The following is a 23762-nucleotide window of genomic DNA, read 5'->3' on the forward strand; positions in this document are numbered from 1 at the left end:
AACACCACACGTGTGTCGTGCAGACAGTCGTGTCTGTTGCAATGCTCTGACCATCTCAGGCGACAGGAAGGGATGAGCCTTATGGGATTGTATTCCTGTGGAAGCATCCGCTCTGAGGGTGGCTTCCTGCACGGTCTTCCAGAGTAAGCCAGGGAGAGCTCAGCTGATACTCCTCAGCCTAGCTTGTTTTGAAAGATGTTAAGGAAGCTCAGGGCCATTTGCTTGTTTGGAGCTGGGGGCTGGGAGACGCTGAGCTCTGTCCAGGAAGCATCCTCTGGGTTATCCCTGTTGAGATGGATATCCCTGTTTGTACCGTCCCCAGTAACCGTGGGGGTGCTGGAGACATCGGGGTTGGAAAGCGGGTTCAGCAGGTTCTAAAAGGGTCTAACAAGGAATCCCGGCTCGGTCCTGTGCCACTCACCCCGCTGAGCCCCTACACCCGGCTCTGTGGACCCTGCCTCTCCACCTACTGGGGGCAATGAGTCAAGACTTCGATGAGCCTTCTATGGGTTGGCCGCACTCACTGGGAAATGGTCCATGGAGTGGGCTCGCTGGACACAGGCTTCTTTAGACCTGGGGGGCCTTGGAAGTCATCCTCCCGAGCTGCAGCGGCAGGGCCCCCCTCGGCTGGCAGAACCTGTCCATACAGCAGTGTTGGTTGCTTTGCACACCTGATTCCTAGGAGCCGCTAGGTTCAAGGGCCTGCAAGTTAAAAATAATACAAGACATCTTTTCCTAGGTGGAGGCCTCCGTGGAAAACAGTTACAAAACAGAATGGGAGCTTCCTCATGAGTGTCACTGGGCTGTGGGAGGGATTCCTGCTGCCTGGCTGGCTGGACCCCGCAGCCACAGGTACCTGGGATGGAAAAGGCCGTGAGACCACAGCTTCAGCGGCTCCCCAGCGTTTTCAACTGGGGGATCTGGGGACCTTCAAACCAACCCCTTCAGCACTTAGCCCTGAGGCCGTCTCTTGCTGTGTTTCTGGAAAGGGAGAGCCCGCTGGGGAAGGGAAGCAGCAGAGATGCCCCATTCTCCCGGGGCCCCGCCAGAAGGGAGCTTCGCAACGTGCCCGGGCCCAGGCCCCCCCACTTGTCCATTCCAGAAAAGTCCACCGCCCTGGTCCGGGGAGACACATGGCCGGTGACCAGCGATTAGGAAGAGGCAGGAGGGGCTTCAGGAGAAGCAGTCTTCCACGATGCATCAGACACTAGGGGAGAGCCAGGGGCTTCATAGCTTTACCTGTTTATTCAGCTCACTCCAGGGCAACTGTTTTAAAAACCTACACGCGGGACGGGGGTTATGTACACCGCACGTGATCTCCGCAGCGTCACGCATAATGAGTCAATCAGCGCAAGACGGAACAGCCGCCGACACCCGGGCTCACGCGGTTTTCGCCTCAGCAGGCTTTCCTAGAAGACACTAGGAATACATCCTGCCCTCGCAGTTTCTAAAATAGAAACACCTGGAGTTTTGAAACTTCTGGTCAGGTATTAAATGGAGACCGTGTTCCGCTCTGGAAAGGGCCCCAGCGTACCTGTGGGGGGAGGCTCCGCTCAGAGGAAAATAGGGCAAGCCCACACCGGCTCCAGGGCGGCCTGCGTGGCCTCACCACCCGGCGGCCGCTGCACTTGGAACGCTTCACAATCAGGTTAAGCCTCCAGAAAGTGACTTTCTAGTTTGTAATGTGCCTTGCCCTCCCCCCAACCCACCCCGCTGAGTCGTGTCTGCAGCTCCAAATAGCAGCTGGTCCCTCCATCTCCCCAGAAGCTCTGGGGCCACCAGGAAGGTTCCCTGCTGACCACCAGTCCCCAGACCATGGTCTTCTCTGTCCCCACAGAAATTCCTCTGCTTGCCCCCTGCCTCTGGGAGCTGGGAGAACGCTCTGGATGAAAGAGAGCAAGAATTACACTCTTCCAATCATTGTTAAAAACGAGATGTGGCACCTTTCCTGCCCATGTGCCAGTCACAGGTAACCCAGTGTGTAGCCCTGTGTGGTCAGGCCCGAGGCTCTGCCCATGGAGCAGGCATTAACAGCTGGCTCCTAGCTGGAACCGGGGGGTGCTTTCTAGTCTTGGGAGCTTGGCACATCTGGTGCACTTGGGGCGGAGGCACCAGATGGCCCAGGACAGTGAGGCCAGCATGGCCCCTCTCAAAAGGCCCAGGCTGGAGGAAGGGCCTACTGCCCACTCCCAGCCGTGGGGAGAAGCCAGCCTGTCTTGTCCAGGACAGAGTGGCTGTCTTACAGAGACGCAGACACAAAGCAAATACACAGTAAGCCAGACAAGCCTTTTCAACAAGGCCCCAAGAAAGAACAGACATGCACCAGAGAGCAAGCAAATTAACGACAGACATCTGCAGGATGCAAGGAACACGCCCTTTGGAAGATGCCAGGCTCTTGTCCAGGCTCCCACAATGTCCCGACTTAACAACGGTTGATTCTCGGCACAGCTCCCAGGCAGCCCCTTGGCATTTTGGTTACGTGTTAAGGTTTGTGTCCTCAACAGTGTGTCACATTCCCAGCAACCTCCGCCAGGCCAGCCAGGATTTCTTGGCGTGGGCGACTCAGACCCCACAGAGAGTAAGCTGTCCACAGAAATGCCATCAGAGCATGACGTCCGAGGACTATGAAAACAAAAGTCTCCCTCTCTAGGTGGCTGTTGGCCAGTGTGGTAAGCCTGGTTTTTGAAAGCAGCTCAGGATGTGGCATGCTTCCCCGAGTTGAGCTGTAGTATGTATATGCATGACCCAAGAACATGGGCTATAGTCTAATGAAAACAGCAGAACCCACGGTGCACAAGGCCCAGGAAATGTAGGAGCTGGGCCCCTGCGTGGGGCTGGGAGGACTGGGGGTTGCTGCAGGGGAACACTATATGGGGATTCGCCTTCCATTAGAAGCGGGACCCGCATTTGGCCAGGGCCGGCCAATGGCCTTGTCTAAACAGAAAGTCCCCCAGGCTGCCCCCTCCCGCCTCCTGGGGTCACAAGGCAGCAGGGAGACAGGAAGCAGGCTCTGCTTCCTGAGCAAGTGACTTTGGCAGCCATAGCCTGGAGAGGCAGCTGACTTGGGCTCCAAGGCCATTTTGTAGCCCAAACATGGAGAACTCTGGACTTGAGCCCTTTCCCCGGCCCAGTGGCTTTGTTGGGTCATTGTGATTGGGCTCCAGGCTGGCTAGAAAGAGAGAATTTGAGCCCAGTGTGCCTCAGAGCACCCCTCAGTTAAAAGTCTCCTCAAGAGGGCCTTTCACACGGGATGCCCACAGATGTGCCTTGCCAGCCCCAGCAGGCCTCCATCCTTGGATGTCTTCCCAGGGGCCTGACAAATCTGATGGCCGGCTGAGCACCGGCAGCACCAGCTGAGCAGACCAGTGCTCCAGGTTCCTGCCCTCCTCCTGTGAGCCAGGCCACTGATTCCCCCCAGGGCAGCAGAGGAAACCACCAGGCAAAGCTGTGGGTCTGTACCCCATCTCATCAGACACCCAGCCACCAGGAAACCCACCTCACGTGTCACCGGGCAATCCCTTCTCTGAAACTCTCCGCCCTCCCCTTGCTCTCCCACCTCTGCTGGCCGCCTGTTCCACGTGTCTGAGATTGCCCTTGCCCATGACGCCTGGGTGCTGCCTGGAGCCCTGTCCCCTGCCGCAGAGAATCCCCAGGCCCAAGGACTCAGGTTTTTGTTTTTGTTTTTTTTTTGTTTTTTTTTTTGCTCTCAGCTCTTGGCAACAGAGTCTCTCTTTTAACTACAGATTTCCACTTTCTGCGGGAGCATCATCCAGCCAGGTTCTCCGACATGCAGACAGGGATGAGACTTTGGTCTGGAACTTTCTGGCAGTGCCTAGGCAGCCTTGTCAGGAATCCCCACGTTCCCGTGTGATGCTCCCCAGAAGGCAACCAGCTCATTGCTGGCTCCCGGGGGGTGTGTGGGGGGGGCTGCTGGCCTGTGCCCAGGGCGCCGCGCCCTCACACGACCTGCAGGCTGCGTTCGTGCCCGTCCAGCTGCACCTTGAGCTTGTGCAGCTCCTCGATCTCGCGGTTATGCCGCTCGGTTTTGTGGCGTACCAGCGAGCGGTAGAAGTGGATGGTGAAGACCACAAAGATGAGACCTACGGGCACCATGATGATGGTGGACACGAGCGCGGCCTGCCAGCCCGTGTGGCCGCCGGGGCCGGGCGGGGGGCCGGGCTGGCGCCGCGCGTCCACGGGCAGGAACTTGATCCAGCAGAGCAGCACCACCTCAGCCAGGAAGAGCAGGATCCCCAGCACGGTCGAGAAGCCCCAGGCCAGCTCGATGTAGGGGTGCATGCGCTCGTGCGGGGACTCGCTGATGGAGTTCAGGTTGTGGATGTTGCTCACGGCCTCCACGTTGGGCAGGATGCACGTGCTGATGAGCAGGGCAAAGAGGTGCACGGCCACCAGCACTGTGGTGCAGGCGCTGAAGGCGATGAGCAGCGGCCGCGGGTACTGGTACTGCGTCTCCAGCTGCACCTCCACCATGGCCACCTGCAACGCAGAGCAGGTGAGGCTGGGCCGGGGTGCCCGCAGCCGCCCCCCCACCTCCCCGTGCCGAGCCCACTCGGGGCAGAGGGCTCCCACCTCACTGTCCACATACTTCCAATTCTCCTGTTTTCTGATGAGCTAAAGGACACATCTCACTAAGGAAGAATCCAGAAAATTCAGGGGAGATTAAAGCACAAGGTGGGGGGCGGTGGGGCTCACCCCCCGGGGGGGCCCTCCCAGCCCAGAACTAAGAGTGTACCTGGGGTACCGAGCTCTGACCCAGGAGGCCACCCTTCCCTGGGAACAGGTGGCTTTGCTGCTGACTTAGCTGCAAGACAATGGCTGTTTTTCAAAAACTAAAAGCTAACCTTTCAAAAAGTAAAAAAAAAAAAAAAAAAAAAAAAAAAAAAGAAAAAGAAATCGTGGAGGCTCCCGTGGGTCCCCAGGTTCCCAGACTCAGAGGTGTACGCCCAGACAGCCTCACACAGGCCACAGGGTGCAGCTCACAGCCCTAGAAGCCCTGGGGGAGAAGCCCGCATCCCGCATCTCAAAGGCCAGGAATGGAAACAAAAACGAGGGCAACGGTGAGGGGGGGAGGCTGTGGGGAGGGGGCTGGGCTGGGCAAAAAGCTGAGTCATCAACCGCAGTCACAGGAAGCCCGGGCCAATAGGTAATGCCTGAGATGGATAAATCGAGAAACAGCAGTCTGGAGAAAGTTTTTCAGAGCGAAGAGCCTGAGGGTGCCGCAGCTGGGCGCAGGGGGGGTGGGGGGGGGGGTGGTTGCTGGGGTGGCTTACCTGCCCTGCAGCAGCAGTTTGGTTTTAAACTGCATGCACGTATTCATTTTGATAAAATAAAAAAGACTTTTTTTAATTAAAAAAAATTAATTTATTTTGAGAGAGCGAGCACAAGTGACGAAGGAACAGAGCAAAAGGGAGAGAAAGCCCAAGTGGGGGAGGAACATACAGGGAGGGGGAGAGCGAGAATCCCAGGCAGATTCCACGCTGTCAGCGCAGAGCCCAATGTGGGGCTCGAACCCACGAACCATGAGATCATGACCTGAGCCGAAACCAAGAGTCAGACGCCTAACCGACTGAGCCACCCAGGTGCCCCCGACAAGAAAAAAAAATTTTAATCCATGACCCCGAGATCAAGAGTCACATGCTCTACCAACTGAACCAGCCAGGCACCCCAAAACGAATTTTAAATAAAAGGGAAAAAAAGACCCACAGAGGGAACCAGAAGCCCCAGCCTAGCTCTGTAGTAGTGAAGGTCTACAGCCAGTCAGGCAGGATTTGCTCACCACAGGCCCTAAAGGGCATTCACACTACAGGCCGGGCAACGTGGCCCTCCCCCACGTCCCCCAGGGCAGACCCAGGCTACCGAGAACTCCCTCTGTGGCCTGGCATTCCCCTGCCCCTCAGCACAGTGGACCACCCCCAGCGGATGGTGCAGTTCAGGCCTGGCAAGGACTCCGGGGCTCACCAAGGGTCTTCCCCCAGGTGCCCACAGGTAAGAAACCAGACCAGTCAAGGAAGGGGGACGGGGAGGCAGAAAGAGAGAAGGCAGAGGAAGGCTTCTCCACCCACTGCGTTTGCTTCCTAGATCCGAGCCATCTTCTGTTTTTACATTTTTACAAGAAAGACAACTTCACAACTTCTAGCAAGTCCTGCCTCCTAGAGTGAGAGACTCATCCTTTCAGCACAGATGGAACATTTGGTTGGTAAAAAGAAGATACGGCAGTGCCAGTGGACCACAGCTGAACAGAAACTCAGAACTGACCACTGCTCCATACAGTTGCCATAGGACACGCGTTGAGGGGGTGGTCTTTTCTCAGTGACCCCTGTGGCCTGGGCAGGCTCTCGTTACCACAAAGGACATGGCTCAACAAAAAGGCGTCGTAAAACACAGAGGGCATTGAGGTAAGAAACAAAGATAATTAAAGGGCCTGCAGTAGGAAAGCAGTTTTGTTCAGCCTCATGGAGAGAAAAGGCCGAAAGGCCATTTTCCAATGTGTTTATGCAAAGATTTTATGAGGCGGCCACGGTTCACTGGCTCTCTGTGTTAGCAGAAGGATAAACATGAACAAACGGGCTTAAGGTTAGGCATAAATGCTTGCTGTGGGGCAAAAGAACAGCTTTGCAATTCTAATCGGGGACACCTAGCAAACGGACTCTTCACTTTTTCTTGGCCCGCCCTTGTTCAGCCATGGTTTCCACTGTTGAGATCCTATCCGATGATCTGTGTTGGTCTTTTTTCTCGCAAGCTGCTCCACAGTCTGAACAGTTACCTGGCCTGCAGGTGGCGTGTTAATCTAGTGGGCCCACTGCTGCTTTCCCACCCCTGGTTCTGCTGCCTTCCAGTTTTCACCATTACCACTGAATGTCCGGTGCGTATTAGGCCGTGGCTGCCCCCATGAGAGGAACCTTCTAGAAGAGAAGGTGAGGGCACCGCATGGCTTCTGAAGTGTATCCCAGGTTGCTTAAGGAAGCATTTGCTGGTAGAGGAGACGCCCCATAAATGTTGAAGAAACGAACGACTGATCACTGGCAAGTGTGACTGCCATTGCCGAGCTAAGGACAGACAGCAACCTGCAGGATGCATCCAGGCCCTGCCATCCTGGTCTCTGCCTGCGGTCACTGTCTTCAACCTAAGACCACTTCGTACCCCTGCGGGCCGCCGGTAAGTGTCAGACTAGTCCTCCAGAATTCGATCTAGGTTTTAGAACCTTATGCACAGGGCCTTTAAACAAGCAGTTTGGGAGGCTTCAACTTGGGTGAGCCTTTCGTTGGCTGGGGAAGACCGCGAAGCTTCTCAGAGTTTGGAGATCTGGGTGTTGGGAAGGCGGGGGTCTAAGAAGACAGCTGCAGACAGGAAGTGACTTCGGAGACCCGGGCCCCGCGCACAAAGGAAACTGTCTTACTGCATCACATCACACAGCACTTCTCACAGTGTGTTTTCCAGAGTTAAAAACACAAGTGCGAGCCAGACAAACCTAACCGGAGACTATAATTCTGCCATGTGGAAAACAAGCCTTCATAGAGTCGTTTAAACTTCTTACCCGCATTCTGTACAATTAAGCTTGAGAAAACATTCTATCTTTTGCATGTGATGGAAACCACAGGAAGAAAATAACTATATGCCAAAGTTGTGCACCATATGATTTTATGCTTTTGGTGTTATGTTAAAAATAAATAAATAACACAATACAACATATAAATAAAGCCTTTGCTTTAAACTACTGACCTGGGGGTGCCTGGGTGGCTCTGTCAATTAAGTGTCTGACTCTTAATATTGGCTCAGGTCATGATCTCACGGTTTCTGGGATGGATCCCCAAGTGGGGCTCCGTGCTGACGGACAGCATGGAGCCTGCTTGGGATTCTGTCCCTCTCTGCCCCTCCCCCGCTTGCATGTTTGCTTTCTCTCAAAATAAACATTAAAAAAATTTTTTAAAGGGGCACCTGGGTGGCTCAGTTGGTTAAGCATCCGACTTCAGCTCAGGTCATGATCTCACTGTTCAGAGTTCGAGCCTGGTGTCAGGCTCTGTGCTGACAGCTCAGAGCTTGGAGCCTGTTTCAGATTCTGTTTTCCTCTCTCTCTCTGCCCCTCCCCTAATACTCTCTCTGTCTCTCTCTCAAAAATAAACTTTAAAAAAAAAGGGGGGGGGGGAGGTGCCTAGGTGTCTCAGTCAGTTAAGCATTTGACTTCGGCTCAGGTCATGATCTCGCGGTCCGTGAGTTCGAGCCCCATGTCGGGCTCTGTGCTGACAGCTCAGAGCCTGGAGCCTGCTTCGGATTCTGTCTCCCTCTTTCTCTGCCCCTCCTTCACATTCTCTATCTCACTCTCAAAAATAAATAAATAAACATTAAAAAAAAATTTTTTTTTAAAGGAAAAAAATTATTTCCACTCAATGGAGAAGAAAGAGGGGTGGCCCTCCCTGCGTTCTCACTCTGAATCCTGGCATCTTCACCTTCTGGGACAGTTCCCTGAAGGGATGTGAGTCAGGGACTTTGGAGTCAACAGGTGACATGGCCCTTCTCAGGGCCCGCAGTTTGGCCCAAGACTGACTCCTGTGCTGGGGAATGACTCAGAAGGAAGGTGGTGGCCTGGCAGCCAGGAGTCAGGTCAGAGGCTCTGCTTCATCACCCCAGATGCCACATTTGGGGGGCATCTGCGTCCTGAGTTGGGCCAAACTGAGCAAACCCCAATCATTGCAAGAGTCCTGCTCAAATCCTTCAGATTTTCCAAAGTCTTGAGGGGTGCCCAAGGTGGGAGCACACAGGGGTACTTCTCTCCCTGCATACTGAAGCTATTTTGATTACCCTTGGGGACTGCCTGGGGACCATCCTTGGCAGCCAGCCTGTCTGCCAGTGGGGCCTAGAGGGAGTGCTTTGCTCCCTGAAGCATCATAGCATCTCGACAGCAAAAGCCCATTTTGCAGGCCGCGTTCCCCACCACGTGTCTGCACTCACCATGGCGAAGCCTGACAGCAGGGCAGAGGTCCGGCTGGAGGCCTTCAGCTTGGCTCTGCTCAGGTAGAGCTTCCTCCAGGAGAGCGCCTGCACAGAGTGGTGGTTGGACGTGACCAGTTCCAGGTAGCTGCGGCGGACCCAGTCCCGGTAATCCATGCCCTTGTGGCCGGGTTCAGAGCAGGCAGGAGTGGAGGGGTCCACAGGCACGTTGAGCTCGGCGCTCATGGTGGGAGCCAGGCTGGGGGCAGGAGGCAGATACTCTCAGGCATCCCAGAGGGTTCCCGGGACCTGGAAAAGCCAGAAGCCAAGCAAGTTGACGTTCTCTGGGACCTGCTGTCTATACCTGACACTGGGGGGTAGTGGGAGTATGGGACCCTGATCCCTAACACAGGACCGTGGGGACCATCTGTGGGAGAGGAGGGTCAGGAGTACACTTCCAGGAACCACCACAGTGTCCACTGTGCCTCCCTCCACAAAGCTAGAACCCGGCCTTCCATCCCTATGTTAGAAAGGCTCCAGTCAAATGTGGGTGAATGGAATTCTAAGGTCAGCCCCGCACCTAAGGAACCTTCCAATCTGTTGCTATCCTCAGGGAATAGGGAGCTATAGCATTTACAGAGACCCTAGGACCTAGTGGCTAGGCCTGGCTTTTAATCTACCATGTGATCTTGAGCACGACATCTGAACTTTCTGACCTTGTGCATCTTCAGATGGGGGACATCCCCACCCTTACAAGGCTCTTAAACAAAATAACAGACCCAAAGACTCAAAACTGCTTTTCAGTGTCTAGGGTCCAACCACAAGAAAAAAAAAATAATAATTCCAAACAGCAGCTAATTTCTCAAATCCAATTTAAATTTTAATCAGCGCAGTTCAACCCCCAAAATACCTGGTTTATATAACTGAAGGAAAAGCCACATCCAGGCTGTGGTGGAAACCCTGAGCAAAAGGAAAAGCTGAATCCACCAACTGACATGAGCACATGTTACAGAGAAACGGAGACCAGAGACCTCTGCGGTCATCCCAGGTAGATATCAGGTTTGACAATAACACGGAATGAAGATCAGAAGGGCCGATCTGTCAAGACTTGTGAATTTAAACCCAAATCTCCACTAATCCAAATAGGGGATTGGCGGTCTCATGTGGCCCAAGGGACCGGCCCGCGCAGCAGCACGCCAGGATCGGTTCTAATTAATCTGCAGGGCAGACTTCAAGGGCATCGGCACCTCGCAGCTCACTTGGCATCGGATGTGAACTTGTATGTTCAGGCCCGCATAGGCCCCACAAAAAGCCAACTTAAGGCTATTACAAACAGATCAGTGTTTCTAGGTCCCAGGGAGCAGAGCTCGGGGTGGGTAGGTGGTAGAAGGGGTGTTTACCAGGGTCAGTGGCTGTGGAAATGCCCCAAACTTGATCTATCCACACCAATCTCTGAAAAGGTTCTATGGGAGGGTCCTAGAGGTGGAGAAGAGCTCTCTCTTTTGGGGTGCCTTCCTCTTTGTTCTCTACTAGGCTGCAGAGGTACAGCTTTTACTGGCCAACAAGACCCTGGGGAACAGTTCTGTGTTCTCCTATTTCTGCCAGGGGATACCAATTACTAGGTCGTTTCTAGGAAAGTTGGCTTGGGAGCCCTGGTCACTGCCCCATGCCCCTGTCTGCAGCCAGAAGCATTGCTTTCCAGCTCTTCAATCACTGGACCGTCCCTTCCTTCGGGGAGAATTAAGAGAAACGTTGCTCACTAACTAATCCATTGGTTAGCACCAAATAATTTAGAATGGCGTCATTTGGAAATTGACTTTTCCTCTTTTCTTTATCCATACATAACAGAAGCCAGCCAACAGGTATGAGGAAGACAGCATATGGCAGGTGGATGGGTGAAAGGCACAACCTTTGCCCTCACAGAGTATCCACCTCTCCATTCTCCATCCAAAAGACACTTCTTACTGGGCTTTAAGGTCAGACTGCATTTGGTACTTAGGCATCAGAGATGAAAACGGTGAGGATCCTGTGAGTTGGGTGGGGAAGCAACATAAGGGGGGGGAGTTTCACCCAATGAGCTAAATGCTGCTTTCGTGGAGGGGGTGTGAGGGCAAAGGAGCAACTTTGGGCAGGGAGAAGGTCCCTGCTAGGGAGCAAGGACAGGAGTCAAGGGCATAGGTAGTAAAGGCAGTACTTGCAAAGAGGGACCCTCCCTCAAAGACGAGATTCTGCCCTCACGGGAGGGTTCTGAGAGGCAAGGGACGTGGCAGGAAGGCTGGCTGCAGAGGGAGTCAGGGAAATGTAGGTGGAAAGCAGGATGTGGTAAGTGTGTGGAGCCCAAGGCAGCCCAGGCAGTGTGACCGTGCTGGACTCTATGGTGGTGCCAGGCTGCAGGGGCTTTGAAGGAGCTAGTGAAGGGAGCAGCAGCCTGGGGTCGGTGTGGTCTGGGTGGTTGTCCGCTGAAATGTCTGGCTGCCTGGGAGGAGCAGGAGGACCTGGTTGCCTCCAAAGGGTGAAAAGACAAGCCCAGGGGCCATCAGTGGGCCTGGGCTGGGCTCAAGTTGGAGGGTGGAGAGGGAGGGCTTTGGGGGCCATGAGGGCTGACACTGGCCTCTGGGTAGTGCCCGGGCAGTCTTGGCCCTGCACATGTCCTCTGAGTGGCAGGGAGTGGAAGGAAGGGCAGGCTGTCCGTCTGCTTGGAGCCTGGGTCTTGAGGCAGGCCTGTGGGTCCTGGAGATAGAAAGTCCACTTCCTGCTGAAGGAGTAGCCTGGACTGGATTCATATCCCACCTAACCGTCCCAGTCCAGGTGTCCTACCTTCTGCCAGGCCTCCTCCCCCTGCCCCAGGAGAGGCAGAGTTCTCACACTCTGGGCTGGGGGTAGCGGTGGGGTGGGACAAGATGAAAATTGACATCTCTGTCGGGTGACAGAGGCTTCAAAGGATGCCCTCCTGGCTAAACTTCACGGAGGCTTTTTTGTTTGTTTTTTATATGTAAGGAGCAGTCAGAAAAAAAAAGCTCTTGAAAAATAATGGTGTCTCTAAAGATGAGCTATTTATTCTCCTTGGCAGGCCTGCCTGAAACATTTCTAGGCGGTAGGTTTGGGGTTTGCCTGTCCTAACTTCCTTTAAACATCTGGGGCATGAGCAATGGCGAGTCTGACTCTGTCACACCCGCGCGGGGCGGGGGTGCAGGGGCCCCCGCAGCCTCCACAGGGTTCTCCCAGAAGCGTCTACCTGTATCTCTGTCCCTTCCCCTAGGAAAGCCTCAGTAGAAGCAGGACCCGCACTCGGTCCCTGTTCTGGACTTCCAAGTCTTCTCAGCGCCGCACTCCTCCCAAGGATCCCTTAGGGTTGGGGTCACCTGGCCACCCTCCAAATCCGCAGCCACCCCATCCCAAACCAGCCCAGGAGAAAGCCCACCCCCTCCCCCGCGTCGAGTCTCCCACTGCAATTTTGGTCCCCCAACAGGGCGGGGTACCTCCCCCCCCCCCCCACTCCGCCAACCGCCCCCCACGGCCAGCACTCACCGAGCTGCCCTGCCTGCCGGCCGGCTCCGCTCCCACTCAGGCTTGTGGCATGCGGCGTGGCCGTGTTGCCCTGTGGCCCCGTGGCCCGGCCGGGGCGCTGAGCACGGCCCCCTCCCTCCTTCCGTGCGTCCCGCCGGGTCCCCCCCTCCCCGGCCCCGCCCCCGCGGGCTGCCCCACCCCCGCAGGCCACCGCAGCCGCTGCCAAGGCAACGGCGAGCCGCCGTCACGTGGCTGGCCCTTGGGGGCGCTACGGACCACGTGATCTGGCTGGCCGGGAGGGGAGGGGAGGGGCGGGACTCGCTGCCCCTCCTGCCTTACACCCCGGCTTCGGGGATCCGTTCTAGCCAGGACCACCCGGCCGGAAGCCGGGGAGCGGAAACCGGTAAAAGGTGCGCATCTCTCCCGTTTCCCCGGCGGGCGTGCCGTGGGCCACAGTGCACTCGGATTGGCGCTGCCGCGAAGGGGGCCGGAAGCCTGGGCATCCCTCGCTTTCACCATCCTCCCTTCCTTTTCCCCCCAGCCGCGCGGGCGCCCGGCCCTGACGACGGAACACAGGACGATGTGGTAGCGCTTCTCTGGGTCCCTGGATCTGGACAACAGGTCCAGGACAGGGTGAGCCCTGCTCGGCCCGAGTGCGTGGGTCTGAGTAGAGGAAGGGAGCACAGAATCCCCAGGGTGAGCCGCAAAGGATGCCCAGGACTGGCTGTGGGCCAGGTGGAGGGCTGGGGAGAGACCAGAAGGGCACGCCCGGTGGGGAGAGGGAACAGGTATCCCATTACCAGGCCACAGGGCGGGTGGGTGTGAGGTGAGTGCGGTAAAGGGCTGGAAGGTGAGGCTCTATTTGGTAAGGGTTCAGGCAGCCACACCCGCTTGCCAGGGTGGACCCTGGCACTCCGTAGAGTGTGCAGGAGCTGGTCAGGTGGTCATCCGCCGCACCCCCTACCCACAGGCCCAGGGAGACACTTGGGGTCCTAGGCTGGGTGCAACTTGCTGGGCCCCTGATAGACCTCCACCAAGCTGTTATACTGAGATCTAAAACAGGAACGTTTTTCAGGAAGTGCACACGATAAGAGGCAGGATGGGTTCATATCAACCCCTGTGCCAGAGGGCCCCTCACAGTCCTTCCTCACAGTCCTTCCTGCGTGCCCTACATAGGATTTTTCCATCTGTCACAACAGCATCTGACAGTGACACATTTATCCAAATGAAAGAAAAATTCCACTCGTGTCAACCAGTCCAAGTTTTCTGACAATTGTAAGAGGAGAGGTTAACGGATGTCAGGCCAAATCCATTAATCTCTCAAGGCGCATTTTAGAGGCCATTGCTGAGAGCCAGAACGACACCTTTTAATCCAGGAAGACAAAAACAGACCACAGCATAGGGAAATCCCAGGGTCTGAGTACCGACCTTCCCCCATCAACACACACACATTATAGATGGCTATAGGAAAGGGATCATCTGAATTTCACAGGGCAAAATCCTCAAAAAGCAATAGCTCTTTGTAAAATGATGTGGAAAACAGGAAGATGACACTTGGTAAACTAGAGTAATTGCATCACAGATGAACATTCTTTCCACAACAGAGTCACTTGCTTAAGTTTTCACCGTTGGAGTCTGATCTGACTGCACATCCTTTAGAAGGCTTTCGGTACTAGTCAGTGATGCCTCCACCCTCAAGCACATTTATCCAGCATGTCTGGACAAAAGGAAAATCTAAGTCATAATTACCTGTGCTTTTCAGAGTCCATTTCCTAACCAAACACAGAAAATGGCTCCCCCCCCCCCCCCCCGCCTAGACGAGTAAGGAAGGTGCTGGCACCATGCTGAAAGGTGGTGCAAATTACAACACTAATAGTTGGAGGGCCCCTCAGGTGCACAGGTAGTTGAGCGTGAGTTACACAGAAGTGAGGGAAAGGCCCACAGGGACCAGCCACCCAGTTGGGATGTCTGGGTGACAGTCTGGGCTGTGATATCCCTAGCTGTTTGGCCATGGCAAGTTGCTCCCTTGCCCAAGGCCTCAGTTTGAAAAAGACCAGTTCTTGGAGGCACATCCCGGGGGCCTATCGCGTTCATCTTCCCCATCAATGCATACCCTTATTCGGCTAAGACTGTGGCCCTGCTGTCCCCTTCCCTGAGTCTTCTCATCCAGAGGGCCTCTCAGCTGCCCTGGACTATGTAACCAGTCCGGACAGTTCTGTCCCCTTGGCCATATGGCCGAGTCCTCGTCACTACCCCTTATGAGATCTTCAGTTCCCATCTCTCACTTTCTGACCCTTTCTCACCCAGTCCTCAGCCGACCACCTCGCTTCCTGGACTCTGCTGAGACCCGCTTTTTGCCCCCAGCCTCCTTTCTGACTCAGCCTGAGCCCTCGCAACCTCTCCTTCCACCACGTTCCACTTCACGCCCAACTTCTCAAGTGACCTGTCCTTGCCATCTCCTTCTCGGCCCCTCTGCAGCTGCCTGCCAGCATGGTGCTGACTCTGGGACAGATGTCAGCCGGGCCCTTTTCTGTCTTTGGGAACCCGTCGTTCCAGCTAGAAACATCTCTTTCCTTGTTCTGGTGACCTCGCCTTTTTTTCTTTTTTTTTTTTTTAAACCTCTGTGCAGTCTCCTCCTCTTCTGTCCCCTAGATGTGGATGTCTCTCCACTTTCCCCTGACTGGTTTCATCCATTCCCCTTGTGCCAAGCAGCCTGTTGACTCCAAATGGTTCACCCCAGCCCGGCAGGGTGAGGCCCAAGGGCCCCCACCTCACCATGCTCACAGCTGAATTCCCCGTTTTCCTTCACATGCCTGCTCTACGTCCTGGGTTACCTGTGTCAGGAAGTCCCAGCAGCTACGCAGCTGGTGACATTACAGATCGGTTATTAATGATGACTCCCATCCCCATCCAGTCCTGTGAAGTCTCCCGTTTGTCTCCACAGGTCTCAGACTAATTCAGGCCCTCGTCACCTCTGCACTGTGTTACTGCAAGTGCCTTCCACCTGTCCCCTTCCCATCTAATCTGCACACTACAAAGTGCAAAATTCCCGCCCCCCACCCCCCGGCCCCCACTGAGCCCTTCAGTTTTCCCTGGGGCCTTAGATCAACTCCAGCCCCCTCACCTCGTGACTGAGGGCCATGACAGGGCATCTGCTTCTCCTCGGCTTGGTTTCTTAGAACTCCTGCATTACTGGGCTACCCAGGAGCTCAGCTCAGACCTGCCCTCATCCCCAAGGCCTGGGTCACGTGCCACACTGTACTCCGTGCTGTGTGCAGCGGTGCTGACCTTTTTCTTGTCTGTGTCTTATCAGATCTGGAGCTCCTTAGAGGCAAGGCCTGTGTCTTGCTCACCATCGTCCCCACTGCTGAGCCAGGTACACTCAGGAAACCTTCAGATTAAGCTTTCAGTCATGTTCAACAATTTGCTGTATTCTGTGGAAAAAGAAAACTGCTTCAGGACTTGCACCGGGGTGTTCTCTTGACTGAAATATATTAAAATGCGGTAACGGCAGCTCACTTTAATCAAGTGTGCCAAAGACTAAACATAAATAAACTTCCACGGGGGAGGAGAAGGCACACCTGTCCTCACAACTCTCCTTCCGTGCAGCCTCGAAACTGATTTAGCGATATTCCCATTCCCAGAAGCAACATCGCTCCTCTAACTCAATTAAGTAACACGCTTTTTCCAGAAGGGTTAATGTTGAAAACAGGAGAGTAAGCTAGCAACAGTCCTTGATAGGTTAAACCAGTGTTTCCGAAGGGGGGCCTGTGGCAGAATCTGCTGGGGTGCCTGTCCCAAATGCCCGAGCTGCCACGAGGTGGTCTCTGGGGCGCGGTCGGGGAGTCCAGATGTCAGAGGTGGGCTCCGCGGTGGCCGGGGCCATGGCACCAGTGGCCTCCGGCAGACACGACCACGTGCGCCTGTTCAGGCTCTTCCTGCCGTAGCGGCCATTTTTCTGGTATGAGCAACTTCCCCGCCTGCTTTCCGTCACAGATCTGCTCAGTCACCCCTCATTTATCGAGCACCCGTGGTGTCTCGGGCACTGTGCTGGCACTAGAGGTACAGCAGAGGACAGAACAGGCAGGTCCTTGCTCTCGTGGTGCTCTGAGGTGGGGAGGGGAGGGGTGCTAGTGGGGCAGGGTACAGACCAGTAAACGAGATGGATGCTAGGAAGAGAATGGAACAGAACGGGGTGGGCGGAAAGCTGAGGTCCAACAGCACAGGAAGAGGCAGAGCAAGAGGGGAGTGGGGTACGGACCCGGGCTGAGGCTCCAAAGGGAACCTGAAGCCACAAACCCAGAACACATCAGCGAGGATGGTATTTGAAGCCCGGGTCAGGTCAAGATCTCCTGGGGCCTGGGTGTCAATGACAAAAGGCAGCGCACTGGGTCACCCAAAAATTTAGAGTTTGAGCAGAGAAGCCAGCCAGGGAAAGGCAGGAAGAAAGGCAGGAGGCAGCACTGTCAGAGATGCTGAGAGTTCAGGCTTCTCTACTGTGCAGATGCCTCCACGGGCTGGATGTGGTGAAACTGAAGGCTTTCAGTTTGGGGGTGAAACCTTGCAGAGGCAGAAGAACTCTGGGATTTGGGCTGAGAAGGGAGGAGATAAATGGCGTGGTAGGTGCAGGAGAACCTGGAGCTTTGCTCTGTTGCCACAAATGGGAGACCCCAAGACTGCTGGAGGTTGTTGGGGTGGGGGTGGGGTGGGGTGGGGGGACAGTGGCTCCAGCGACGGAGGGCGACCAAGGCAGGTGTGTGAAGTCCTGGGGCATGAGGGCTTGGCCTGAACTCCTGCTCTCTCTGCTCTAAGAGGGCTACTTGATGAAGGGGGAGGTGCTGTAAAAGCACCTTTCAGATGGTGGGAGATGAGCCTGTTCGGGAAGACCTAAGGATGGGTGGGGGGGTGCCGGTTCCCAGGTGACACCTGTGGTCTTGCATGCCAAGCGGGACTGAGGAGTTCAGCTCCTGATGCCCAGTGAGATAAGCACCGTTCACTCAGGGAACACACCAGTCAAGTCCAATCCCCTGCATTAGCAAACACCACTCTCTGGAAGCCCAGGCTCGCTCACATTTGACACATACACAGCCGGTTCTCATTATTCCTGGTAGTTCCATTCTGCAAAGTCACTGTGAGCACTGAGTGTTAGTGACTGCCTGGCCGCTGCCATCTGGGGAAACATGGGACTTGGTCACGTCAACGGATCAACACATAACCTTGTTTTATGTGTTTGTTCAAAAGCACTCCTGGTTGGGGGTGGCTGGCTGGCTCAGTCAGCAGAGCACGCGACTCTTGATCTCGGGGATGTGAGTTCAAGCCCCACACTAGCTAAAGAGATTAAGAATAAACTCTTTAAAAGAGAAAACTAAAAAAGCTTTCGTTTATATTGATTAACAACAAACTTGCAGCCAACAGCACTGTAACTCATGCCCGGACAAAGCTTACGTAAGGAAAGCACATCCTGGCCTTCTTGCTCTTAGGACACTACACAAAATACTTTGAGCACTATGCTTCAGGGCCGTTTTAAAAATGGCAAAATCGGGGCGCCTGGGTGGCTCAGTCGGTTAAGCATCCGACTTTGGCTCAGGTCATGATCTCGCGGTCCGTGAGTTCGAGCCCCGCGTCGGGCTCTGTGCTGACAGGTCAGAGCCTGGAGCCTGTTTCAGATTCTGTGTCTCCCTCTCTCTGACCCTCCCCCGTTCATGCTCGGTCTCTCTCTGTCTCAAAAATAAACGTTAAAAAAAATAAAAAAAAAAAAAAGGCAAAATCAAGAAAAAGCCAAAAAAACTGTTACTAAATGATGTGTTTGAGCTGAACAAGAAAAACAATGTTTTTTCTTGAACTCAGCTGGGAACAGGGCATTAGGCGACTCCGATTTCTCACCACTCTGTGCCTGCAAATGACCACAGAGCACCATGAGTACTGATCTTAGGGTTACAAATAAGTGTTTAATGAACAGGAGACTTCACAAACAGAACCTGTGAGTGGGTAAGGGGCAACTATATTTAATTTTTTTTAACGTTTATTCATTTTTGAGAGACAGCATGAGTAGGGGAAGGGCAGAGAGAGAGAGGGAGACACAGAATCTGAAGCAGGCTCCAGGCTCCGAGCCGTCAGCAGAGCCCGATGCGGGGCTCGAACTCACGAACTGTGAGATCATGACCTGAGCCGAAGTCAGACGCTTAACTGGCTGAGCCACCCAGGCGCCCCTGGGGGGGCAACTGTATTTAAAATTATCATATATAATCACATGTACGCATGTGCAGGCACGCACCAGGAGGTTACTAAAGAAGCAGCCTTCCTCATCAGGGAAATATAAATCAAAACCACACTGAGATACCACCTCACGCTGCTCAGAGTGGCTAAAATGTACAAATCAGGAGACTATAGATGCTGGAGAGGATGTGGAGAAACGGGAACCCTCTTGCACTGTTGGTGGGAATGCAAACTGGTGCAGCCACTCTGGAAAACAGTGTGGAGGTTCCTCAAAAAATTAAAAGTAGATCTACCCTGTGACCCAGCAATAGCACTGCTAGGAATTTACCCAAGGGATACAGGAGTGCTGATGCACAGGGGCACTTGTACCCCAATGTTTATAGCAGCACTTTCAACAAAAGCCAAATTATGGAAAGAGCCTAAATGTCCATCAACTAAGGAATGGATAAAGAAATTGTGGTTTATATACACAATGGAATACTACTTGGCAATGAGAAAGAATGAAATATGGCCTTTTGTAGCAACGTGGATGGAACTGGAGTGTTATGCTAAGTGAAGTAAGTCATACAGAGAAAGACAGATACCATATGTTTTCACTCTTATGTGGATCCTGAGAAACTTAACAGAAGACCAGGGGGGAGGGGAAGGGAAAAAAAAAAGAGAGGGAGACTCTTAAAAACTGAGAATAAACTGAGGGTTGATGGGGGGTGGGAAGGAGGGGAAAGTGGGTGATGGGCACTGAGGAGGGCACCTGTTGGGATGAGCACTGGGTGTTGCATGGAAACCAATTCGACAATAAGTTTCATATTAAAGAAAAAAAAAAGCGGCCTTCAGCCTATAGCTCTGGCACTAAGAGAGCAGTGCACGGGCACCCCTTGTCACTAGGTCTGGGCCGCACACAGCGTCTCCCCAGAGCAGCACAGCGCTGTGGTGCAGGGGCTAGAATGGTGGGTTCTGGAGTCACACTGCTGGGATTCAAATGCCAGCTCTACACTTACTGGCTGGGTGACCTGGGCAAGTTTCCAGACCTGTGTTCATGAATCTTGTCTGGTAAACCTATAAGGCCATCTAATCGAAGGACAGAGTATTCTAATACGAGTACGTTGGCTGGCACAGGGCTGTCTCGTTAAGTGCTCAATAAGTGTGGGGAGGAAGTCCGAATTCCTGTACCTGAGGTTTCCTGACATGACCAAGTTATGCACACCTGTGTCGATCAATTCCAGAGTTTTCTCCACCCACAAGCCAATGAACGAGGACATTACTGAATGATTCCCCCCTCATCATGGTTTTTTTGAGGTGGGGGGGGTGTCTCTCTCTGTATCTCCCACTCCCTTCTCAATGATGACACCTAACTGTTCTCTTTTCTCGAACAATACACTGAAGACCAAGAGTCATTCAACCGAAGGTATGACAGCACCTTAAAAATCGCCAGAAATTGCCACAGACATTTCCTAGCTAAACATCCTCTTCTGAAATGCAGTAAAGGTGAAGAACATAAACCTCCAGTCTGGCACCCTGTTACCTGCTCTGGCACATGCCGCCCCATCCAACACAATCTGCTCTGCTGTGTCACTAAGCTCTTGACCAGGTGAACCGGGCAGAGGTGGTGTCAGAACTGGAATCCTTAGGTCTTTGGGTTCCAAGCTCTGGCACCCTCGACAGCCTCGAGGGCAAGCGAACACCCACAAGATCCAGGCTGCAGATTCAAAGCGAGAGTTGTGACACACATCTTGTGGGGAGATAAGGAGACCAACAGCTCAAAGACAGTAGAACAAAAAACCAGCACAGAACTAACCAGCCAGTTCCTGATGAGAGAAACACAGGTTCCAAACGTACAGCCACGGGGCGTGCCCATTTATTAGGGCTGATTTTCCATTTCAGCTTCCTGGGAAAGAAAAATTCCTGTGGCTTGAATTGCTTAAAGGACAGAAGTTATCACAGATGTCGCCCGGCTCAGGGCGGGGCCGGGAAATCCATACCGCAGAAATGAAAAACAAGTAGAATGTTTCTTAGTTTCCCTTCACTCAAAACCACTGTATCTTTAATTCTATCAAACTCCATAAAAGGCACAAAATATACTTAGAAACTTGGAACTGGAGATAAATCATCCAAAAAGTGAGCAAAGGCTCTCATTCACACCATCTCTGTCCCTCCCGCTGGCCTGAAAGGCTGCCCCTGGCCACCTCCCACTTTACTTAGCCCCCCTTTTCTGCAGGATGAAGACACAGCTTTTGGTTACCACCCCCCCCACCCCCCCCACTTCTGGTTGGGCCAGGACTCCCCATACTCTGCTCTGGTTCAGCCCAGCCTGGATTCTCAACCTGCTTATTTTTCTTGTTTTCCTCAAAGCTTTCTTCACACTCCAAGTCACCCTTCCTATGGCTCGGCCCCCTGGTTAAGCCCCCCATCTCCCCTTGCACACGTGCGGGGCTTCCTGATTCACACCTGTGGACAGGGGGCAGCCGGGCGGCAGCACGTATCACAGGGTACAGTCTGCCCCGCAGCTGAGGGAAATGGTGGTCAAGCACCCTGCGGTGCACCGTTGGCCCCAGAGCCAAGGCCATTTCCTTCAGCGTGGAAAACAGGTCCATGTTACAGGACCATCCCTGTCACACCATGTCCCAGCCTTCCCTATAGCTTCTGAACAACATTTCACAGGTCTGAACAAAATCTAAGATGTTTCTGCTCTTTACTAAACATTTCTTTCACAGAAGCCTAAACTCATTACTGTCCAAATAGCAGAACAGGGATCAGGGGCAGAAGGTTACACATTTTCCCCATCAGCAGGAACATGAATGAACTCTGCTTGGCAGCCCTGAGTGTCCAAGAGACAGTGTCCAACAGACAGTCCTCTCTGTCCCACAGGCTCAGAGTCCTGCTGACAGGTGGGGCTGGGAATGATCAGGAGGGGATCCCACTTGCTTCTCTCTAGCAAAGCGTTGGGAGGGAAACTGAGTTGAAACACACATTCCTTTTCCCTCGGGTTGTGTGGACAGTTTCCTGAGGTCTTGGTCACAGCATGGGTTAGGCCGCAGAGAGTTGCTACAGCAAACACTGTCATCGACCCATGATGAAGCTGGGCTGCTCCTCCTCCTCCTCCTCCTCCTCCGTTCCAGACGCTTCCTCGGAGCTACTGGATGGCTGCTCCTGGGACTGACCAGATCCTGTAATCACATGACATTTGATTAGAGACATACAAATTCACCCAGAGAAGCAAAGGGCACTTTAAAAATGGAGGAGCACTGAGGAAAAATTAGGATCTACAGTTTGCTCTAGAACAATGCAGAGCTTAGGGGCACCAACCCCTCACCCCCCACAGTAAAAAGTCCTTGTATAACTCTTGACTCTCCCAAAATGTAACTATTAACAGCCCACTGCTGACCAGAAGCCTTATCAATAACGTAAACAGTCCATTAACATATTTTGTATGTTGGGGCGCCTGGGTGACCCAGTCGGTTGGGCGGCCGACTACAGCTCACGTCATGATCTTGGGGTCTGTGAATTCGAGCCCCACATCGGGCTCTGTGCTGACAGCTCAGAGCCTGGAGCCTGCTTCGGATTCTGTGTCTCCCTCTCTCTCTGCCCCTTCCCTGCTTGCTCTCTGTCTCTCTCTCTCAAAAGTAATAAATATTAAAAAAAAAAATTAAAAAGAACATTTTGTATGTTACGTGCATTGTATACTGTATTCCTACAATAAAGTAAGCTAGAGAGAAAAAATGGTATTAAGAAAATACATTTATAGTGCTGTACTATAAAAAAAAAATCCATGTCTACATGGACCCACGCAGTTCAAACCCAGGTTGTTCAAGGGTCAGCTGTAGTTGTTCCCGTACAGTAGAGCGAGGGGCCAGAGGGGGTCCTCATGTCCATCAGTCCCTCACGCCACTTCTCGGGTATAAAGGGTCAGTCACAGAACTACTCTTCCACTGCTGGCAGGTGGATCTCATCCTTGTGAAGAAGGTCCAGGAGCATCCATAAAGAGAGCCCAACACCCCATCTAGTGGGCCTCACTGTCTTTTTTTGAAAGGCAATTCCTTTTATTTTTAAGGTATTATAAGGTATTCATTAAAAAATTTTTTTTAACATTTATTTATTTTTGAGAGACAAAGAGAGACAGAGCATGAGCAGGAAAGGGGCAGAGGAAGGGAGACACAGAATCCGAAGCAAGTTCCAGGCTCCAAGCTATCAGCTCAGAGCCTGATGTGGGGTCGAATTCACAGACCACAAGATCATGACCTGAGCTGAAGTCGGACGCTTAACCGACTGAGCCACTCAGGCGCCCCATAAGGTATTTTTTTAATTTATTTTTTTAATTTACATCCAAGTTAGTTAGCATATAGTGCAACAATGGTTTCAGGAGTAGATTCCTTAATGCCCCTTACCCATTTAGCCCATCCCCCCCGCCACAGCCCCTCCAGCAACCCTGTTTTTCTGCATATCTAAGAGTCTCTTATGTTTTGTCCCCCTCCCTGTTTATACATTATTTTTGCTTCTCTTCCCTTATGTTCATCTGTTTTGTATCTTAAAGTCCTCGTATGAGTGAAGTCATATGATATTTGTCTTTCTCTGACTGACTGATTTCACTTAGCATAATAGCCTCCAGTTCCATCCACGTAGTTGCAAATGGCAAGATTGCATTGTTTTTGACTGCCGAGTAATACTCCATTGTATATACAGACCACATCTTTATTCGTTAATCCATCGATGGACATTTGGGCTCTTTCCGTACTTTGGCTACTGTCCATAGTGCTGCTATAAACATTGGGGTGCATGTGCCCCTTCGAAACAGCACACCTGTATCCCTTGGATAAATACCTAGTAGTACAATTGCTGGCTTGTAGGGTAGTTCTATTTTTAATTTTTTGAGGAACCTCCATACTGTTTTCCAGCGTGGCTGCACCAGTTTGCATTCCCACCACCAATGCAAAAGAGATCCTCTTTTCTCCACATCCTTGCCAAATGTGTCATTGCCTGAGTTGTTAATGTTAGCCATTCTGACAGGCATGAGGTGGTATCTCTTTGTGGTTTTGATATTTATTTCCCCGATGATGAGTGACGTTGAGCACTTTTTCATGTGTCGGTTGGCCATTTGG

At 53.1% G+C, this 23762-nt stretch overlaps 2 protein-coding genes and 1 long non-coding RNA gene across 4 annotated transcripts in view; 1 reads left to right on the top strand and 2 right to left on the bottom strand.

Moving 5' to 3' along the window:
* Positions 1 to 3668: 3668 nt before the first annotated feature.
* Positions 3669 to 20602, bottom strand: ORAI2 (ORAI calcium release-activated calcium modulator 2). 2 transcript variants are annotated; one of them, XM_027042010.2, is made up of 5 exons: positions 20465 to 20602; positions 20192 to 20365; positions 15742 to 15887; positions 8968 to 9255; positions 3669 to 4497 (listed from the first exon to the last, which is right to left on the bottom strand). In XM_027042010.2, exons 4-5 carry the CDS (start codon positions 9190 to 9192, stop codon positions 3958 to 3960), a joined length of 765 nt encoding a protein of 254 aa, XP_026897811.1. In that variant the 5' UTR covers positions 9193 to 9255; positions 15742 to 15887; positions 20192 to 20365; positions 20465 to 20602; the 3' UTR covers positions 3669 to 3957. The 2 variants fall into 2 exon arrangements, with proteins under 2 accessions (XP_026897811.1, XP_026897810.1); XM_027042009.2 differs by lacking the exons at positions 15742 to 15887; positions 20192 to 20365; positions 20465 to 20602 and adding an exon at positions 12475 to 12641.
* On the top strand, positions 12695 to 16279 carry LOC113594481 (uncharacterized). The gene is made up of 3 exons (XR_008294738.1): positions 12695 to 12863; positions 12995 to 13149; positions 15767 to 16279. It is a non-coding gene; the product is annotated as an uncharacterized LOC113594481 (long non-coding RNA).
* The window catches only part of PRKRIP1 (PRKR interacting protein 1), a 32421-nt gene continuing 29161 nt past the window's right edge, over positions 20503 to 23762 (bottom strand). Inside the window, exon 6 of the mRNA XM_015078764.3 lies at positions 20503 to 21833. Within this exon, the coding sequence (XP_014934250.2) occupies positions 21727 to 21833 (107 nt within the window). The 3' untranslated portion in view covers positions 20503 to 21726. The remainder of the gene's footprint in view (positions 21834 to 23762) is intronic.

This window comes from Acinonyx jubatus, chromosome E3 (genome assembly GCF_027475565.1).
Source record: "Acinonyx jubatus isolate Ajub_Pintada_27869175 chromosome E3, VMU_Ajub_asm_v1.0, whole genome shotgun sequence".
In the NCBI taxonomy this organism is placed as follows: domain Eukaryota; kingdom Metazoa; phylum Chordata; class Mammalia; order Carnivora; family Felidae; genus Acinonyx; species Acinonyx jubatus.

What these genes read in the sequence shown, in the direction of transcription:
- ORAI2 (XM_027042010.2), bottom strand. Translation starts at nt 9,192, where the DNA reads ATGAGCGCCGAGCTCAACGTGCCTGTGGACCCCTCCACTCCTGCCTGC. An exon ending in TGCTGTCAGGCTTCGCCATG is followed by an intron (nt 4,498 to 8,967) that starts GTGAGTGCAGAC and finishes TCTGCGTTGCAG; the next exon opens with GTGGCCATGGTGGAGGTGCA.